This window comes from Chelonoidis abingdonii, chromosome 3 (assembly GCF_003597395.2).
Source record: "Chelonoidis abingdonii isolate Lonesome George chromosome 3, CheloAbing_2.0, whole genome shotgun sequence".
Lineage (NCBI taxonomy): Eukaryota > Metazoa > Chordata > Testudines > Testudinidae > Chelonoidis > Chelonoidis abingdonii.
This window is the reverse complement of record NC_133771.1, coordinates 48,659,282-48,674,368: the sequence shown is the minus strand read 5'-3', so window position 1 is coordinate 48,674,368 and position 15,087 is coordinate 48,659,282. Positions and strand designations below refer to the sequence as shown.

General features: G+C 38.1%; 1 protein-coding gene across 3 annotated transcripts in view; it reads left to right on the top strand.

The window, feature by feature from the left end:
- Positions 1 to 15,087, top strand: part of HMGCLL1 (3-hydroxy-3-methylglutaryl-CoA lyase like 1) — a 95,814-nt gene that overhangs the window by 26,355 nt on the left and 54,372 nt on the right. For all 3 annotated transcript variants that reach the window (XM_032771110.1, XM_032771111.1, XM_032771109.1), the window contains exons 2-5: positions 2,211 to 2,288; positions 3,233 to 3,340; positions 12,339 to 12,434; positions 14,574 to 14,722. In XM_032771110.1, coding sequence (XP_032627001.1) covers positions 2,211 to 2,288; positions 3,233 to 3,340; positions 12,339 to 12,434; positions 14,574 to 14,722 — 431 coding nt within the window. The remainder of the gene's footprint in view (positions 1 to 2,210; positions 2,289 to 3,232; positions 3,341 to 12,338; positions 12,435 to 14,573; positions 14,723 to 15,087) is intronic.

The following is a 15,087-nucleotide window of genomic DNA, read 5'->3' as shown; positions in this document are numbered from 1 at the left end:
ATATGCCTTACTTTACATTTATCCACATTAAATTTCATTTGCCATTTTGTTGCCCAATCACTTAGTTTTGTGAGATCTTTTTGAAGTTCTTCACGATCTGCTTTGGTCTTAACTATCTTGAGTAGTTTAATATCATCTGCAAACTTTGCCACCTCACTGTTTACCCCTTTCTCCAGATCATTTATGAATAAATTGAATAGGATTGGTTCTAGGACTGACCCTTGAATAAGGATTTACAGGATTTGGCTCATAGAATGAAAAAAATATGGCAACCAAAGTTTTATGAAAATTTGTCATGCACTAAATATAAGGTTCAGTTCACTTAATTCATTTTAATTCTTATTTTCATCTATAGTCACAGTTTATTCATAGCTCAGCTGTGGCATTTGTCATGTAACAATTACCTGATAATCATGAAAATACCCAGATGTATGCCCTTTCTGCTGAAGTCTTGCCATATTTGTGAAAAGAACTTTTTTTAAAAAAGAAAAACAATATGCTGCAGATGTGAAAGTTTTACCTTCAAATTTAAATAGGTTTATATTCTCAGTGAGTGTGGGCTCAGCATGGGCCAACAAAACTTTAGCTCATCAGATGTTGAATGTTATCTCATAGATGCTATACAGCTTTTTTCTATTTCTTTTTTTACAGTGCTCAGATAAATGTACACTAAATGCATTGATTTTTTATTGTACTTTTGTCATGATTGTGCATATTACCTCAGTGAGTTTAATATAATCTGTGGGCCACATATGCACACAGTATCCACTGAAGTCAGTGGGAGACAATATGATGATGCTGTAAAGGTATATTACTGTGTCTCTTTCCAATGCTTCACTGGAAAATAGAAGTTCTCGGTCACTAGGTTGAAACTGCAGTGACAATGCAAATAAGACTGGATTGAAAGATGAGTTTTATGTCTAGTAGTGAATGCTGTGAAGTTAGGTTTTTTTAATTCTTTGCAAGAGTGACTTCTCAAGTCTAGATCTGCTTTCTGTGAAAGTTGTCTCTCCTGTATTCATGAGCCTTCCTCTGTTGGTCCACAGTTTCATTGTTCTAGTTTAGTAGAACTTAGCGGTCATGGGAGGCCATGGAGGGAGTGGCATTCTCTCAAGCAGCAAGAATTAATCTCATAGAGGGCTTTAACTGTGGAAGTGAACACTTTGAATTGGACTGCATTCAATGAGGTGCAGAGAGCACAGTGTCTCTCAGATCTCTTGACAGTACCATGTGCTTCCACACTATCCTTGCCCCAAATGGGTCTGTAGTATTATGCCCAAATTTAACCATTTGAACTGTTTTTAAAGGCGTACAGCTTTTATTCCTAAATTGGTGTAAAACCATTTCAAAATGTCCTGTGAATATTTAATTACGTAGAGTCTTAATTACAATAGCTCCGCACCTTTCCAGTTGATTCAGTATCAGACCAGCCAAATAACAAACAAGGGAAATTTCATTACCCTCCATCTGCTTTTGTGCCCCACATTCTCTTTACTCCCCATTCTACTCCTTATAGTTTTCCTTAGTCTTTTGACCTTATTGCTGCCTTTCTCTCCTCTTCCCACCTCAGCTTTCCACCTTTTTAATCTGCTCTTACACCTGTAAACTTTTTCTTCTTGTCTGGCAAGTACCTTTCCTATTTTCTTTTAAATCCTTTTGAAAATTTACCTCTTCCAGCATGTCCTCCTTCTATGTCATCATTAATAATCTCTTCACCCCACCTCCCCCTTCACCCCACCTCCCCTTGATTTGTGTGTCTCAGTCTTGTCTGATGTATGGCTCAATCTTGCAAACATTTACACACATTATTCAGTTGGGGTCACATACATAAATGTTTTCAGGATTGGGCCCTTTGTTTGTAAGCTTTTTAACATAGGAAATATGTCTTGTGCCATAAAGTACAATGTTCATTTAAATAAATACATTCTGATTATTAATAATAATAATTAATAATAATTAATAATAATTTATGATGGTGATAGAGAAATGGAAAATGCATGCAAATAAACTCTGTTCCTTCACATCATCCCCCATCCAAGGTATTCAACACATGGCCCCACAGAATTTTTTTAAAGGCATCCCGCAGGTATGTTTCCTTTGCTGTTGATAAAATGACTTCATACCCGGGTTTACAAGAAGCAATGATAAAGCTGATAATATGTTAAACATGTATTTTTATTTAATAGTGAATCTATCATCTTGTGTTTCAGGAATTTCAAATATCTGGACTTCCTGACTATGTTAAAATTGTAGAAGTTGGGCCAAGAGACGGATTACAAAATGAAAAGGTAATTTATGTCACCATCCATTTTTGCAAGTTTCATGTGGATGCTTATCATTATGTACAATTTACATGTCATAATTTTTAATCCTTTTTCACCTATTTAGTTGACTGTTTTGTTGTGTTGAGATATGCTTGCTTTACTATTGCACCATCTTCCATCTCTACTCCTCCCATTTGTTTTGTCCATCAGCTTTATGATGTCATAACCTAGATTGAAAATGCTTTGGTGCAGGAAATGCCTAGCACTCTGTGGCACTGATCCCTGATCAGCACCTTAAATGCTGCATTAATAAATTAAGGCTCTATCATCCTTCCTGAAGAGTGGCCTATGGGAGAAGAAAAATAAATTGCCATAAACTGTGCAAGATTTCTGTTTCTACCTTATCTTCCACCTGATGGCTGGGATGGGAACTGGATGATGGCCTAATGTAGTGGGAATAAAGTTGAGCCATGTAAAATTGGACCCAAATGCAATGGTTCCCAAACATAACCCAACATCCCTTTCCATAGGCAGCATGGTGTACCTCACCATGGCTGGAGCGTTAATATGATCATGGGAAAATTATTACTGTAGGTTTTTTTTTGGCTTTCTTCCTCCCAGTGGACCAGGCTGTATACGGTGATTGCTTCTTGGGTCTCCACTCATCTGTGGGACGCTTTATCCCCACCTCTGCCGTCTCTTGTCAAGCCACCTGTGTACAGTGTTCTCATGGAATGGTTTCTTCAGACTCCAGGGAAGGGGTGGAGAATAGAGTGGGCGCATGCACACTGCTTCTTGGGCCATTGTGTGTTTGCTACCCACTGCTTGCACATAAGTAGAAGAGTATGTGGTCATGGTTAATTACTTTAAACAAAGTGTGGATGCTTATTTTGTACTGTGGGTGTTTTATTTGCAAAAGGTACTTATTGTATGACATATTTTACAGTGAAATGCTTCCATATCCATAGGTTACAGTTCCCACAGATATCAAAATTGAGTTAATCAACCGACTTTCCAAAGCAGGCTTGTCTGTAATAGAAGCAACCAGTTTTGTTTCATCAAAGTGGGTACCTCAGGTAGGTAAAATGCACACAATTGAGAACTGTTTCAGTTTACATGCCGCACTATTCAGAAATGAAATTAATTATCAGAAGAGTCAAAGCAGTTGAGTTTTCTCACACTCTAGGTAATAATTACACGTAAGAGAGTACAAATGTGCTCATCTACTGTGTTTTGTAAAATTAGCTGCTGCGGTGAGATCCCTTCTATAGTTCTAAAGCCTTAAATTCCTCCTGGTCCACAGGGAATTTCGAGCTAATTTTTTAAAGGTATTTAGGCAGCTAAAGATGCAACTACCTTTAAAAATCTGGCCCTTCCTGTCTGGCATGCAATGAATCATGCTGAGATCTTTTAAAGTAGGCACTTGTTTTTCTCAGATGGATGGAACTGTAAGGCTCCAGAACTAAAGATCTATTGGTATCACTATAGATATTTGGCATCTGTCTATGGCCATATGGAGGTTATTCAACAGCAGTTATAATGTATATGTTATATGCTACTTTTGCTATGTACCAGCAGCAACAAAAAAAACCTCCAGTTGTCTTCAATGGAGACAGGATTTTGCCCAAGGTTTGATACTGTAGATTAAGTCCTGATCTTGAGGGGTACTGAGTACCTTCCAAAAGATGCTAAGCATCCTCAGCTCCCACTACAGTTGATTGCTGCTACAGTTAAAGCTGAAGAAAATCAATTATGATTTATATGTCTTAAACTTAGTTACAGAAACTTTATTACATACTTACATGCCAAAAATACAGGCAAAGTTGAATTTATAATTTCTGAGTGCAATTAATCTGATTGCGTACACATGTCAAGTAATTGCATGTACAAATGATCAATTATGTGTCTAGCCATTTGTGAATGCACTCATCTATTTAACACATGCAGTCCCAGTCATTCCATGTAGAAATACAGTTGTATTTTTGCATCTGTGATTGTTTGATTGTTCATGGTAATCAGACTTTGTGCATTTAATTGTTTATGCTTATGTAAATTAAATACATGCATAGGTATATCAAGCATTTTTTAAAACTTTCTAAGTCTAAAATGTTTAATATTATTATTATTATTATTTTAATTAACCTTTATTTCATTCTACAAATTTAAACAGAGCAGAAATAGCATTGCAACTAGTGCAATATTCATCGTCCATGCAAACAGAATTTAGTGAAGGACAGTACACAGAGCATTTTAACCAGGGGTATTTTACATTGCACTAGAATGATAAATACTTGAAAATCATAGAAGTGAGAGGGAGACGATTATAAGTTTTGATATATTGTTTTTGCTGCATATTGTCTGTTAAAATGTGTGAAAAATATTTCCATTTGGATTATGCCTAGCCATTAAGTATCCCAGTAGGGGAGTTGAAGGAGTAAGGATTCTCCCCTGCCTTGTAAGGCCATGCCATGTAAGAGCTATCCACATCACAGCTGTGAGTGCGCCAGGAAGTGCAGGGGTTCCATGCCAGATGTTCCTCTGGGAGAAACTTGGTATGACCATGGTTCTACCCCTGTGTGCTGACCAGCAGGGAGTATGTTGTACCTCTAAAGGTGTGTCACAAATTATTCCCTCCATGCCAGAGCAACAGGAGACCCCAGGGGACATTGGCATAATGCCTCCTGGTCTTCTCCACTGCGATGGGTTCTTCTGGGTAGCCTGCTGGTTACATAATCTAGCTCAAGTTTGCAGTACACTTTCTTAATTGTTCACATAAAAAGCTTTTATTGTAGCTCACCATGCACTGTACCATCACACATTGATAGTTACACCGTCAGACAATAACAGAGGTTTTTAATGTCAACCTGCGAAGCCTAAGGCAAACATAGGTCTATTTCTTTTTCTTGTGTGTGTTTAATTCTTTCCTTTTCCCATGAGACCTTTAGAATAGCAAATTTAGCTCAGACTTGTCAGATTCAGAAAAAAGAAAAATTCCTTCTTATCTCAAATTCAAGTCTGAATATTTTCTTTTAATGGCTTATATGATGTTTAAAATAGTTTTGGTTTAAATGATAAGGTTGTATTGCTTAGAGATGGAGTGCAGTCTTGATTATGTCTTTTCTTTTTCCCCTTTCTTTTTTCTTGTCATAGGTCATGGGAATAGAACTCCCGGTTATGTTTAGATCACTCATTCACTTATTTCTTTTTTTAGTATTTTAAAGTTCTTTTATGATTTCCCTTCCACTGTTTTGCTTGGCAGGGAATTTATGACTGAAAAAAGTCAAAAGAAAAAGTTCCACAGTAGCAAGATGCCATATAAAACAGGATCCCATACCTATAATCTAAATGGCCAAAAATGATAAATACTCTCATTAAAAAGCATATTCTAAAATAAAATCTGGAAAATATTTTATTTAAATGTTAAATGTAATAAAATGCAATTTGTTAAAATAAGATTCTTCTTACAGGAAAAATAGCAAGGGGACAAATATAATACATGAAACATTATTTGGAACAAGCAGTTTTGTACAGCTTGAATCAGTGTCATTTCATTTTGTTAAATATATTTTAAATCATGCAATGATTTTTAAGGTGTGGGATTAGTTACAGTATTTAGCATTAAACATTTGGCTTCAAAGGTCTGAAAAATGAAGATCTTGTTTTATTTAATTAAGGACTGAAAGTTTGTTCTTAAAGCAATAAGATATCACCAAGTGTGCTTTTAGGTGATTATCACACATTAGGTTGTTATACTCATTGACTTCATGTAGAAGCTATTATAAATAGATTGCCTAGCACCAACATCCTGCCCCTGACATGGAATAAATTACGGGCATGGGTACATGTAAATGATGTGCGAATCTATTAAACACTTTGGAGCCCTATATTTACTTCTGCAAAGGCATGTATTTGGGGTTAAATTTGAGGAGGCTGTTGTTTCATGTGTTTGTGCTACATTTTTCAGGATATATTTTCCCAGTGGGAAACCAAAAATATGCATCTGTTTTTTTATATCTCATTTTCTTCACCAAAACAAAATTTGATGGAGCTTATGATATGGGACTCATGCAACAAATGAGTTTTGAGAAGAGGATGTTGTGGGGGGTAATGATTATGCTTCATTAATCATAATCAGTGGATTAAAGTTGGATCTATGCATTCATGCGACTTACTGTATAGGGCCCTACTAGCACTGCTTTTGCCTTACAACTTCATGAAGCTGTAAAATAAATATCTCATCCATCCTGGTTTTCATACAGACTAAGGATGTAATGTGGAAAGTGCTGAGAGTCTCCTGCAATGTGCTGTGTACACTCAATTTCCTCTCCACCTGCCAGGATCATATCCTTAATTCATGTTTTATTAAAGAATTAACATACATTTTGGCAATTTTTATAAACTATAATTTGTGTTTCCAGTGTTAAAATTAGAACTGGAATCTCAAATTTGACCCTCCTTCGCTCGAATCTCAGGAGTCCTTCAGATTCCAAACCAGTAAAGAGCCTGTTCAGATGCAATCCAGCACATTTTGTGAGAACAGCCAATAAAATGAGAGTTCTTCCATTTTAGATGAAATCGCACAACAGCTTTTAAGATTTTGGTGCCATTTAAATCTAGCTTCAGTTTGACTTTCAGCACACACTCTCAACCCTGTTTTAAACCTGTGTTAAAAAGAGGTACTGTGATCCCATACACCATTGCTGCTCCACCAGAGAAGGGACGGACTGACATCCAGCCTTGTAGGGGGAAAAAGGGCTGTTGAGTTATAAAGCCTACAGAGGGGGTTTGGAAAAGGATGACTAAAATGGAGAACCCTGCATTAACTGGGCAAAAAAAGACCAGAAAGCTTTGAAAGAACTGGATGAACTAGTTTGTTTAGTTTGGACATGTTTTGTTGATCCTTGGAAGGAGAAGAACTGTTTTATCTAGGTTAGTATGAAGGACTGAACCCTATATCACTGATTGATTGTGGCCCCCCAGCTGGAAGAGGGGAAAACTGAAGCATGACAGCCAGATGCTGCAAAGAGTCTGAGCCAACAGAGACCAACAATCTGAACATCTGGCTTTAGAAATATAGAGCGAGCACATTTTATTTCTCAAAGAAATATCCATTTTGAAATTATGAAAACATCATTACTCTTGCCAAATACGTTCTAGAATTTTACAATACTCAGCTATTTTCCATATCTCCCAGTCAGTAAGAGTGTGATAACAGTCAAGTATTTCAGGAGATGTGGAATTTGCTTTCAGCATTATGGTAAAGGCTGAGTGGTAAGGCTTTTCCTCTGAATTGGATGGATCCAACTGTAATATTTCTTTGTCACACAACTACTATGGAGAATATGTCTCCCTCATGTGGAAAACTGCCCCAAAGCACATCCCTAGGGGCTGTAGGACACTAAATATACCTGGTCTTTTAGAAAAACACAAGCCAGAATGGAAACGATATTCAGAACTGTTTGACTTGGATCCCTTTGGTGAAGAAAAAATTGGGCTTGGGGAAATGTTTCTGAGACAGATCAGAAAGGAGTGATGCTACCCTTGGAGGGAGCTGATTGAAAGAACAAACCTGTGCCATAATTGTATAAAAGCATGAACCACCATTCTCAAGCTGAACCCTGATGGACAACAACCAAAGCTCATTGTCGAAGTCTCCCCCAACCGTGTCACAAACCATTTCATCCTAAATGGTAAACCAGTCTGCAAAGCACAAAGCAAAACAAGTTAAGCAGGAACTTTGCTCGCTCCTCAGAGACAGCAAAGTCCACAATGAGCAACTCAACACCAGGGAGCTGACTGTTGCCATGAAATCCCTGGAAAGTGAAAAGGCAGCAGGACTCGATGTATATCTAATGAACTATTGGGTCACTTTAGGACAAGAGCACAGGAGTGGTTTCCTGACTTCTTTAATTCTTTCACAAGACAGTGCAGATACCCAGGCTGTGGAATGAGTTCCAAGTGGTTGCACTGCTCAAAGTACATTAATACCCTAACTGTACAAAAAGTTACTGACCACTATCCTTACTGTAACCTTATTATTTATTTAAATTGAATTTAGTAATTTTGTATTAAACTACCCTGGATTAGCTCCTGCTGCTAAGTTTCAAGCTCAATAGAATGAATATTACCTCTGGTGCTTGTCTCAAATTTGGAGGCTCTAGAAATATGTGAAGTCCAAGGATAGTGACCACAGACATAATCGTAAGTACAAAGTCTAACCTGTACTACAAGTTTCATTAAAGCAATAAGTAAAGTCTCAATTACCCATGCATATACAAATCTTACAAAAACCCATGCAATCACTAAGTCATACTCACATCCTCAAAGATATTTTAGGGTATGATGGCCCTCTCAATAGATGAGCATCGATAGAGGGGGGGGGTCCCTGCTAGGGTTTCCTGTGGGGTTATCCATTGGGGTTGTCCCTTGGGTCTTCCCACTTTTAACTAGAGAACCTCTTTATCTTGTTGTTCTGACCACACCTAACATCTTATGTGTATGCATTAGGGTTTCAAACCTCTTTTCCTTATCTGTACTTCCACACCCCATGAATTTTGGGGTGCCTCATTTTTCATAGAGATATTCCTCTTAGTTCTTAGTTCCTCTTATTCTCATTAGCATCTATGCACAACATGTACCCTGCAGTCAGAACAGGACTTTCCATGATGTTACAATTAGGTGTGTGTCTTCCACCTGAAACACTGTATGGCCAAGTAAAATACCCATACGTTGTGAGAAGGCACAATCCTTGAGCATTATGAACATCTGGTCTACCGTGGGGTCACATTACATCAAATGCTGATGTTCAAAGAGCACATCAAGAAGCTGAACAAGTAAGTGAGCTCCAGGAATTGTGTACTCTAGAAACTGGCCAACACAAAATGGAGAGCTGACCCCTAAAAACTCCAAGCAACCAGTCTTGCTCAGTTACTCTGCTGTGGAGTACTGCACTGCAGTATGGTCATGTTCAAGCCATACCCACAAAATTGATACTGAACTTAATCCTGCAAGATCATCTCAGGGAGTGTGATACTGACTCCCACACTGTTGCTATCCTGCCCCAGAAGGATTGCACTGCCATCAGTGAAGTGTGATATGTTTAGTAATAAGAAAAGACAAAAAGAGGTGCATCATCAAAGACACCCGCTGTATGGACACATTATACCACCCAAGAGGCTGAAGTCGAGAAAGAGCTTTACTTCTGAAAATCCCTGACCACAAAATACCACTATGGAAGGTGACAGAGAAATAAAATGGCAGGAAATCCCATTGATCTTGGAGAACCTGGTTCCTTCAGAACAACTCTCTCCAGGCTCTGAGCTCAAATGAAATGTACTCTTAATGGAGTGAGAGTTGGGATGGTAACAACTGGTGACAATATGACTAAGTGGAAGCTGAAGAATGACCCCAAATGTGAGAGCCTAGTCAACTGCTGAATTGATATAGTGCCTGTTGTTAACATCCTGTACCCATGGGGAGCTATTCGAGATAAGTGATAATAGTGGGGCACAGTACCCCCCAATAGCATATCTGATAATGCCCGATCTTGACTGTGTTTTTGGAGTGATAAGCTATGATTTCTGTGTAAATAGGATTTTCTAAAGTGTATAGCTGGAAATCTTCATGCTGATATGAATAAAGGAATGCTGTAAGCCTATCTTAATTTGAAGGAAGAATTTCTCTCTCTATTCTAACAGAAAACATTTGAATGTCAGACATATCCCACCACATCGGTGTATCTTGGAAAAGATAATAATGAGCTATAATGAACACTGTCATTCACAAAAATAATGTTTGTACTGTGGCAATTATCTAACACTACTGCCACTACTTGTTACTCTTTCTAATGGATGTTGTAAAAGCAAGAAAGTAAAAACTGACATAATAATTTTTCCATTCCTAACATTGGGAGGGGGTGATTTTCAAATGGAAAAAGGACAAAATGGTGAAGACATGCACCAGATTGATGAGATTCAAATTGAAAATGCAAGCTAATTTGATTTTTTTGTTCACATTTCTAATCACTCTGGCTCCCACTGTAGAACTTGGCTTGCTGTGATTGAGTGACTTGCAGTAGAGCAAGGTGGAGAAAGGTATTCCATTTCATGGAGGATTTCAGTATTTTAAAATTTGGTTTCATTTTTATTTGGAATAAAACCTCAAATTTTGAAATTATCCATGAAAAGGAATGGAGCCGTGGCTCCAGGCTGGTCCACCTGGCAGCTGCCTCAGGACCTAGGACTCTGGAAGCCCTGGATTCCGAGCCAGTATGCATGGTGGAAACCATGGACCCTGAAAGTTCAACTCCCTAGCAGATGGGCTGCCAAGGAGCAGGGCAGGCAATCTGGCAGGAAAAACAGCAAGTTTCTGCCATAACTCTGTCTGGGTTCTGTTAGAACTTGATCGAAATTATAACCATCTGCACAAAATGTTTACTTTTTGACAAATCAGCAAATACTAATGAAAAAACCTTCTGGCATAAGTTTTCCGACTAGCTCTAATTGTAATACACTGAGTCAGGGGTAGAGCTAGGCTAAGAATTCAGCAGCTGCTGTATGCCAATACTGAACTTAGAATACTAAAAGTCACCTTTCTCTCCTGGCATTTGGGCTGACTTGGAGTGAATAGTGACGCAGAGGACAGAAAGGGTAACTTAATAAATGTAGGTAAGAGAATTAATTGTCCCTTAAGGGAGCCAATTCTGTCTCTAGATTCTCATTGCAGCTCTCATTAGAGTTGTGTCAATGGGAATGTACTTGAGCATCTTAAACCAGAATTTGGCCAAATATATACCAAAATGTTTTACTTAGATTTACAGAATAATTCCTTAGTTTGTGCCTTCTTTCTGCAAACAAGAAACTGGCAAATGAATGACTATGAATCTTTGACTGTAAGCCTATTGGGCCTTAGGTCTGTCCAAACTTACCTTTCCTCTCCCCTGATCCTGCGGGGGTTGACCAGTGGCCAATCCAGGTCAGAGTGTAATTTAGAACAATGTAAGGGATGTTCCTAATCACACTGAACAGTCCTGTCATGCTTCCTTCTGCCCTTGGCTTGCCCAGAAAAACCTTTTATGTGGGGGAACAGGAGGAAAAATTGCTGTAGAAGCTGTTATATAGCCTTTTACACCACTCAGGAAATTCCTTGCTGAGCTATTAGAGCACAAAGAGAATAGAGCCATGAACTTAATTAGTTTTAGATATTTGAATTAATAATATTTAGGAATAATTCTGCACACATTTCTATAGTCTATAATTCTCTTCACTATTTTATTATTAAGGGGATAAATTTTGAGAAGTGCCTAAGTCCCATGAACTTTCAGTGAGATTTGGGCTCCTGTGTCACTTAGATGCTTTTGAAAATTTTACCCAAAGGCTTTTGTTTGACAATAGGATCTTTGTTCCTTAGGCTTCATCTGCTGCTGCACCTTGTCTACACCTGACATCATAATCCTCTGTTTATTAAATTAGAATAATTTACATAGTAATAAATTGCGCTAATAAGGAGAAGATTATGACGTGGAAGCTTGAGGAAAAGTTTAAACTCACAGACAGATCCCATTCTCATGATGAATGCCTTAGTAAAACAAAGGGGTTAACATTTATATACTAGCCTGAAAATTATAGGCTTTTTTGTAGTATTTATGATAATTCTATATAACGAAGTAGCTTTCTTTATAAATCTAATGAAGCCTAAATTACATGACACGTCACCACCGATGTCTCTCTTAAATCTTGGCTTCCTTATTTGAGTGAATATTGTATTTTATGGATTATCAAAATAAAAATAAACACAGAAACTTTTATATTTCATAGAATCTTATTTTTTTCTCAGACATGTATGTTTTTCAAATTTCTAGCTATCGATCATACTTTTTTCATTAACTGTATGCATAATCAAGACAAAGCCCAGTGTAATGCAGTCAGTGCTCTGCTGTAATGTATTATTTCTGCTATTATATGACCTTATGACAAAGCAGAATTGCGTCCATCCTTAAATTCATAAAATAGAGTCAGTAGATAATTGTTAATTAGTATAACTGAAAAATAAATGCAAAATATTTATGTATTTAAGATGGCAGATCACACAGAAGTAATGAGAAGGATCGAGCGGCATCCTGGAGTCCAATATCCTGTACTCACACCTAATCTTCAAGGTTTTCATTCTGCTGTAAGTGGATTGCTAGAGTGTGTCTACAGTTGAGTTCTTCATGTTTCGAACACTTTATGCACGGTACCTTAAACCAGCTATTTCATATCATTCACCCAGTCCTGCTAGAATTAGGCTGAATTTTTTTTTTCTGAAAAAGTGTCAGTTTTCATGAAGCAAACTCACAAATTTTACAGAATGAGATTAAATGCCATAAATGTAATTTTAGTGGCCAGCAGGGCTGCCTTTATGAAAGGCGGGGCCCGATTCGAATACCCGGTGGCGGTCTGGAGCTTTGGCGGCACTTTGGGGTGGGGGGTCCGCTCTGGGTCTTCCACCGCACCGAAGGACCTCCCCGCTGCTGAAGCCCCGGAGCAGACACCACCCGCCGCCAGGTGAGTAAAAAAAAATTAAAAAGACGCCTAAGGCGTGGGCCCCATTCTGGGGAATTGGAGGAATTGGTTTAAAGCTGGCCCTGGTGGCCAGTATCCAGCACACAGTCCTTTGCAAGATGCCATAAATGTTGTAGTACATACCCTATGAAAGAAACAAAGACTTCCTTTTCGTTCTTTAGCTTGTTGATGCTACAGCTGGTTGAAAATTTCCCAATAAAATGCTTTTCCATCAGAAAATGCTTTTTTCTGAGTGAGGACTAAATGAAATTTGGAAATTCTTGTGGGATGGCAATTTCATTTTTTTACCAAAGCTGAGATTTTAGGCCCCAATCCTGCAGAACATTGCTCTGTTGAATTTACAAGTCTGCTGACTTGCTCTTCGGCTGTTAGGAAGAGGCTACAGATCAGCATGCTGAGAGCCATAAGATAGGGTGGTGGGGAGGAGAAGAAAACACAGGGACTCAGGAGAACAGGTGTAAGAATCTTCAGGATTAGAACCCAGGGCTGTGGAGCTTGGGGCAGCTGACATGCCTACCTTGTCATGTCAAGACCTCTCCAAGGAGTACTGTGGAGATTAGGCACAACAAGACATACCACCCAAATGGTCCAGCGTGACAGCACTATTTAATCATAGTGTGTGGCCCAGTAAGTTGTCTGGGCAACTATGCAGACTTCAGGCTTGGTGTGACCTGACTTGCTGATTTTTGGTCTCTGACTCAAGGCTGATTCTGAGCCTGAATATTGCCTCCTAATTTCAGCCTAATAGTCATCTCTGTGACCCTGCTTGTGATCTGGTAACCTGACTCTGACCCTGCCCTAGGGCTCCTGCCTGGCCACAACCTCTGGTCTCTCACCCTGGCCTGACTCTGACTTGTCTGTTGATCTGGGATCCAGTGATTATTCTGAGACTTGCTTTCTGGTTACTGTATTGTGCTAGGTGAGCTGTGACTGCTGGATCACACTGTCTGTGCCCTGGTTCCCTTCCAGTGGGAAACAAACCTTCCCGAATCAAACAGTACTTTTTTCTCATGTAATGTTGTTCCCTGCTCCCTCAAATTTATTGTTCCTTCTTCCCCGTACTGCTGTCAGCAGTTTAATCTCAGAACAGATTGTGCTTGAGCTGCATGATGGAGACTAAGGGTATGTGTACACTACAGTTAAAGACCTGTGGCTGGCCTGTGCCAGCTGATGTAGGCTTGTGGGACTTGGTCTAAGGGGCTGTTTAATTCCAGTATAGATGTTTGAGTTCGGGCTGCAGCCCTAGCTTTGGGACCCTCCCATCCCAAACATCTACACCTCAGTTAAACAACTGCTTAACCCGAGTCAGCTTTTAACTGCAGTTTAGACTTATCCCAAACCATTTAGAACAAGAGGAAAAGAAAATAACACCATCAAGAACATAGGATAAAGTCACCTAAGCTTATCATTTTAAAAACTCATGTATTAATTGATAAAGCAGTAACAGGCCACATCCCATTTAATAACAAAGGGAAGGAAGTGTACCCTGGTGATTTGAGTTAATGAAGAGGGCAAACGATACAAAATCTGTATGTTTGCAAATAGACTGAAGAAAATTTAGAGTTAAAGTTGCAATTATTATAACTTCAGATAGAGTTATATACTGTATACTATATTGACTAATATATTGTTAAATTTCTTTAAAACTAAGGATCTAGAATTTCTTGTTTCATTACAGAATACAATCCTTAACTTACCTATATTTATACATCTTTACAGTTCTGTTTTATTGAATTACATTTTACAGATTGCAGCAGGAGCTACAGAGGTATCAGTATTTGGTGCAGCATCTGAATCTTTCAACAAAATGAATATTAATTGTTCCATAGAAGAAAGCATAGAAAAATTTGAAGAAGTTATTAAATCGGCACAAAATATGAATATTCCAGTGCGAGGGTAATTATAAAGCTTCATATGTAATCTCAATTTATGAACTTCAGTTTGCAATGTAACTTCATAGTCATGTTGCTGTTGGTTAACCAACAGAAATTGACATGATCAAATTCCATACATTTTAAATAACTTTTATTAATAGTATCCATTCTGTAACAATATTTTCTAAAAGCTCAAACGTATTTTTATTCTCACCATTTTAGCAACTATTGATAAATGTTGCTTTGTTCTGAAATGCAAAATCTAATTTTTATGTATTAATTTATATCCTTTTTATGCACTGTTTTTATCAATGCTGTTGCTACAAGTCTGAAAATGTTTGGTATGTGCTGTTATGTACAGTGACCAGTAGTAAGAACTCACAATAT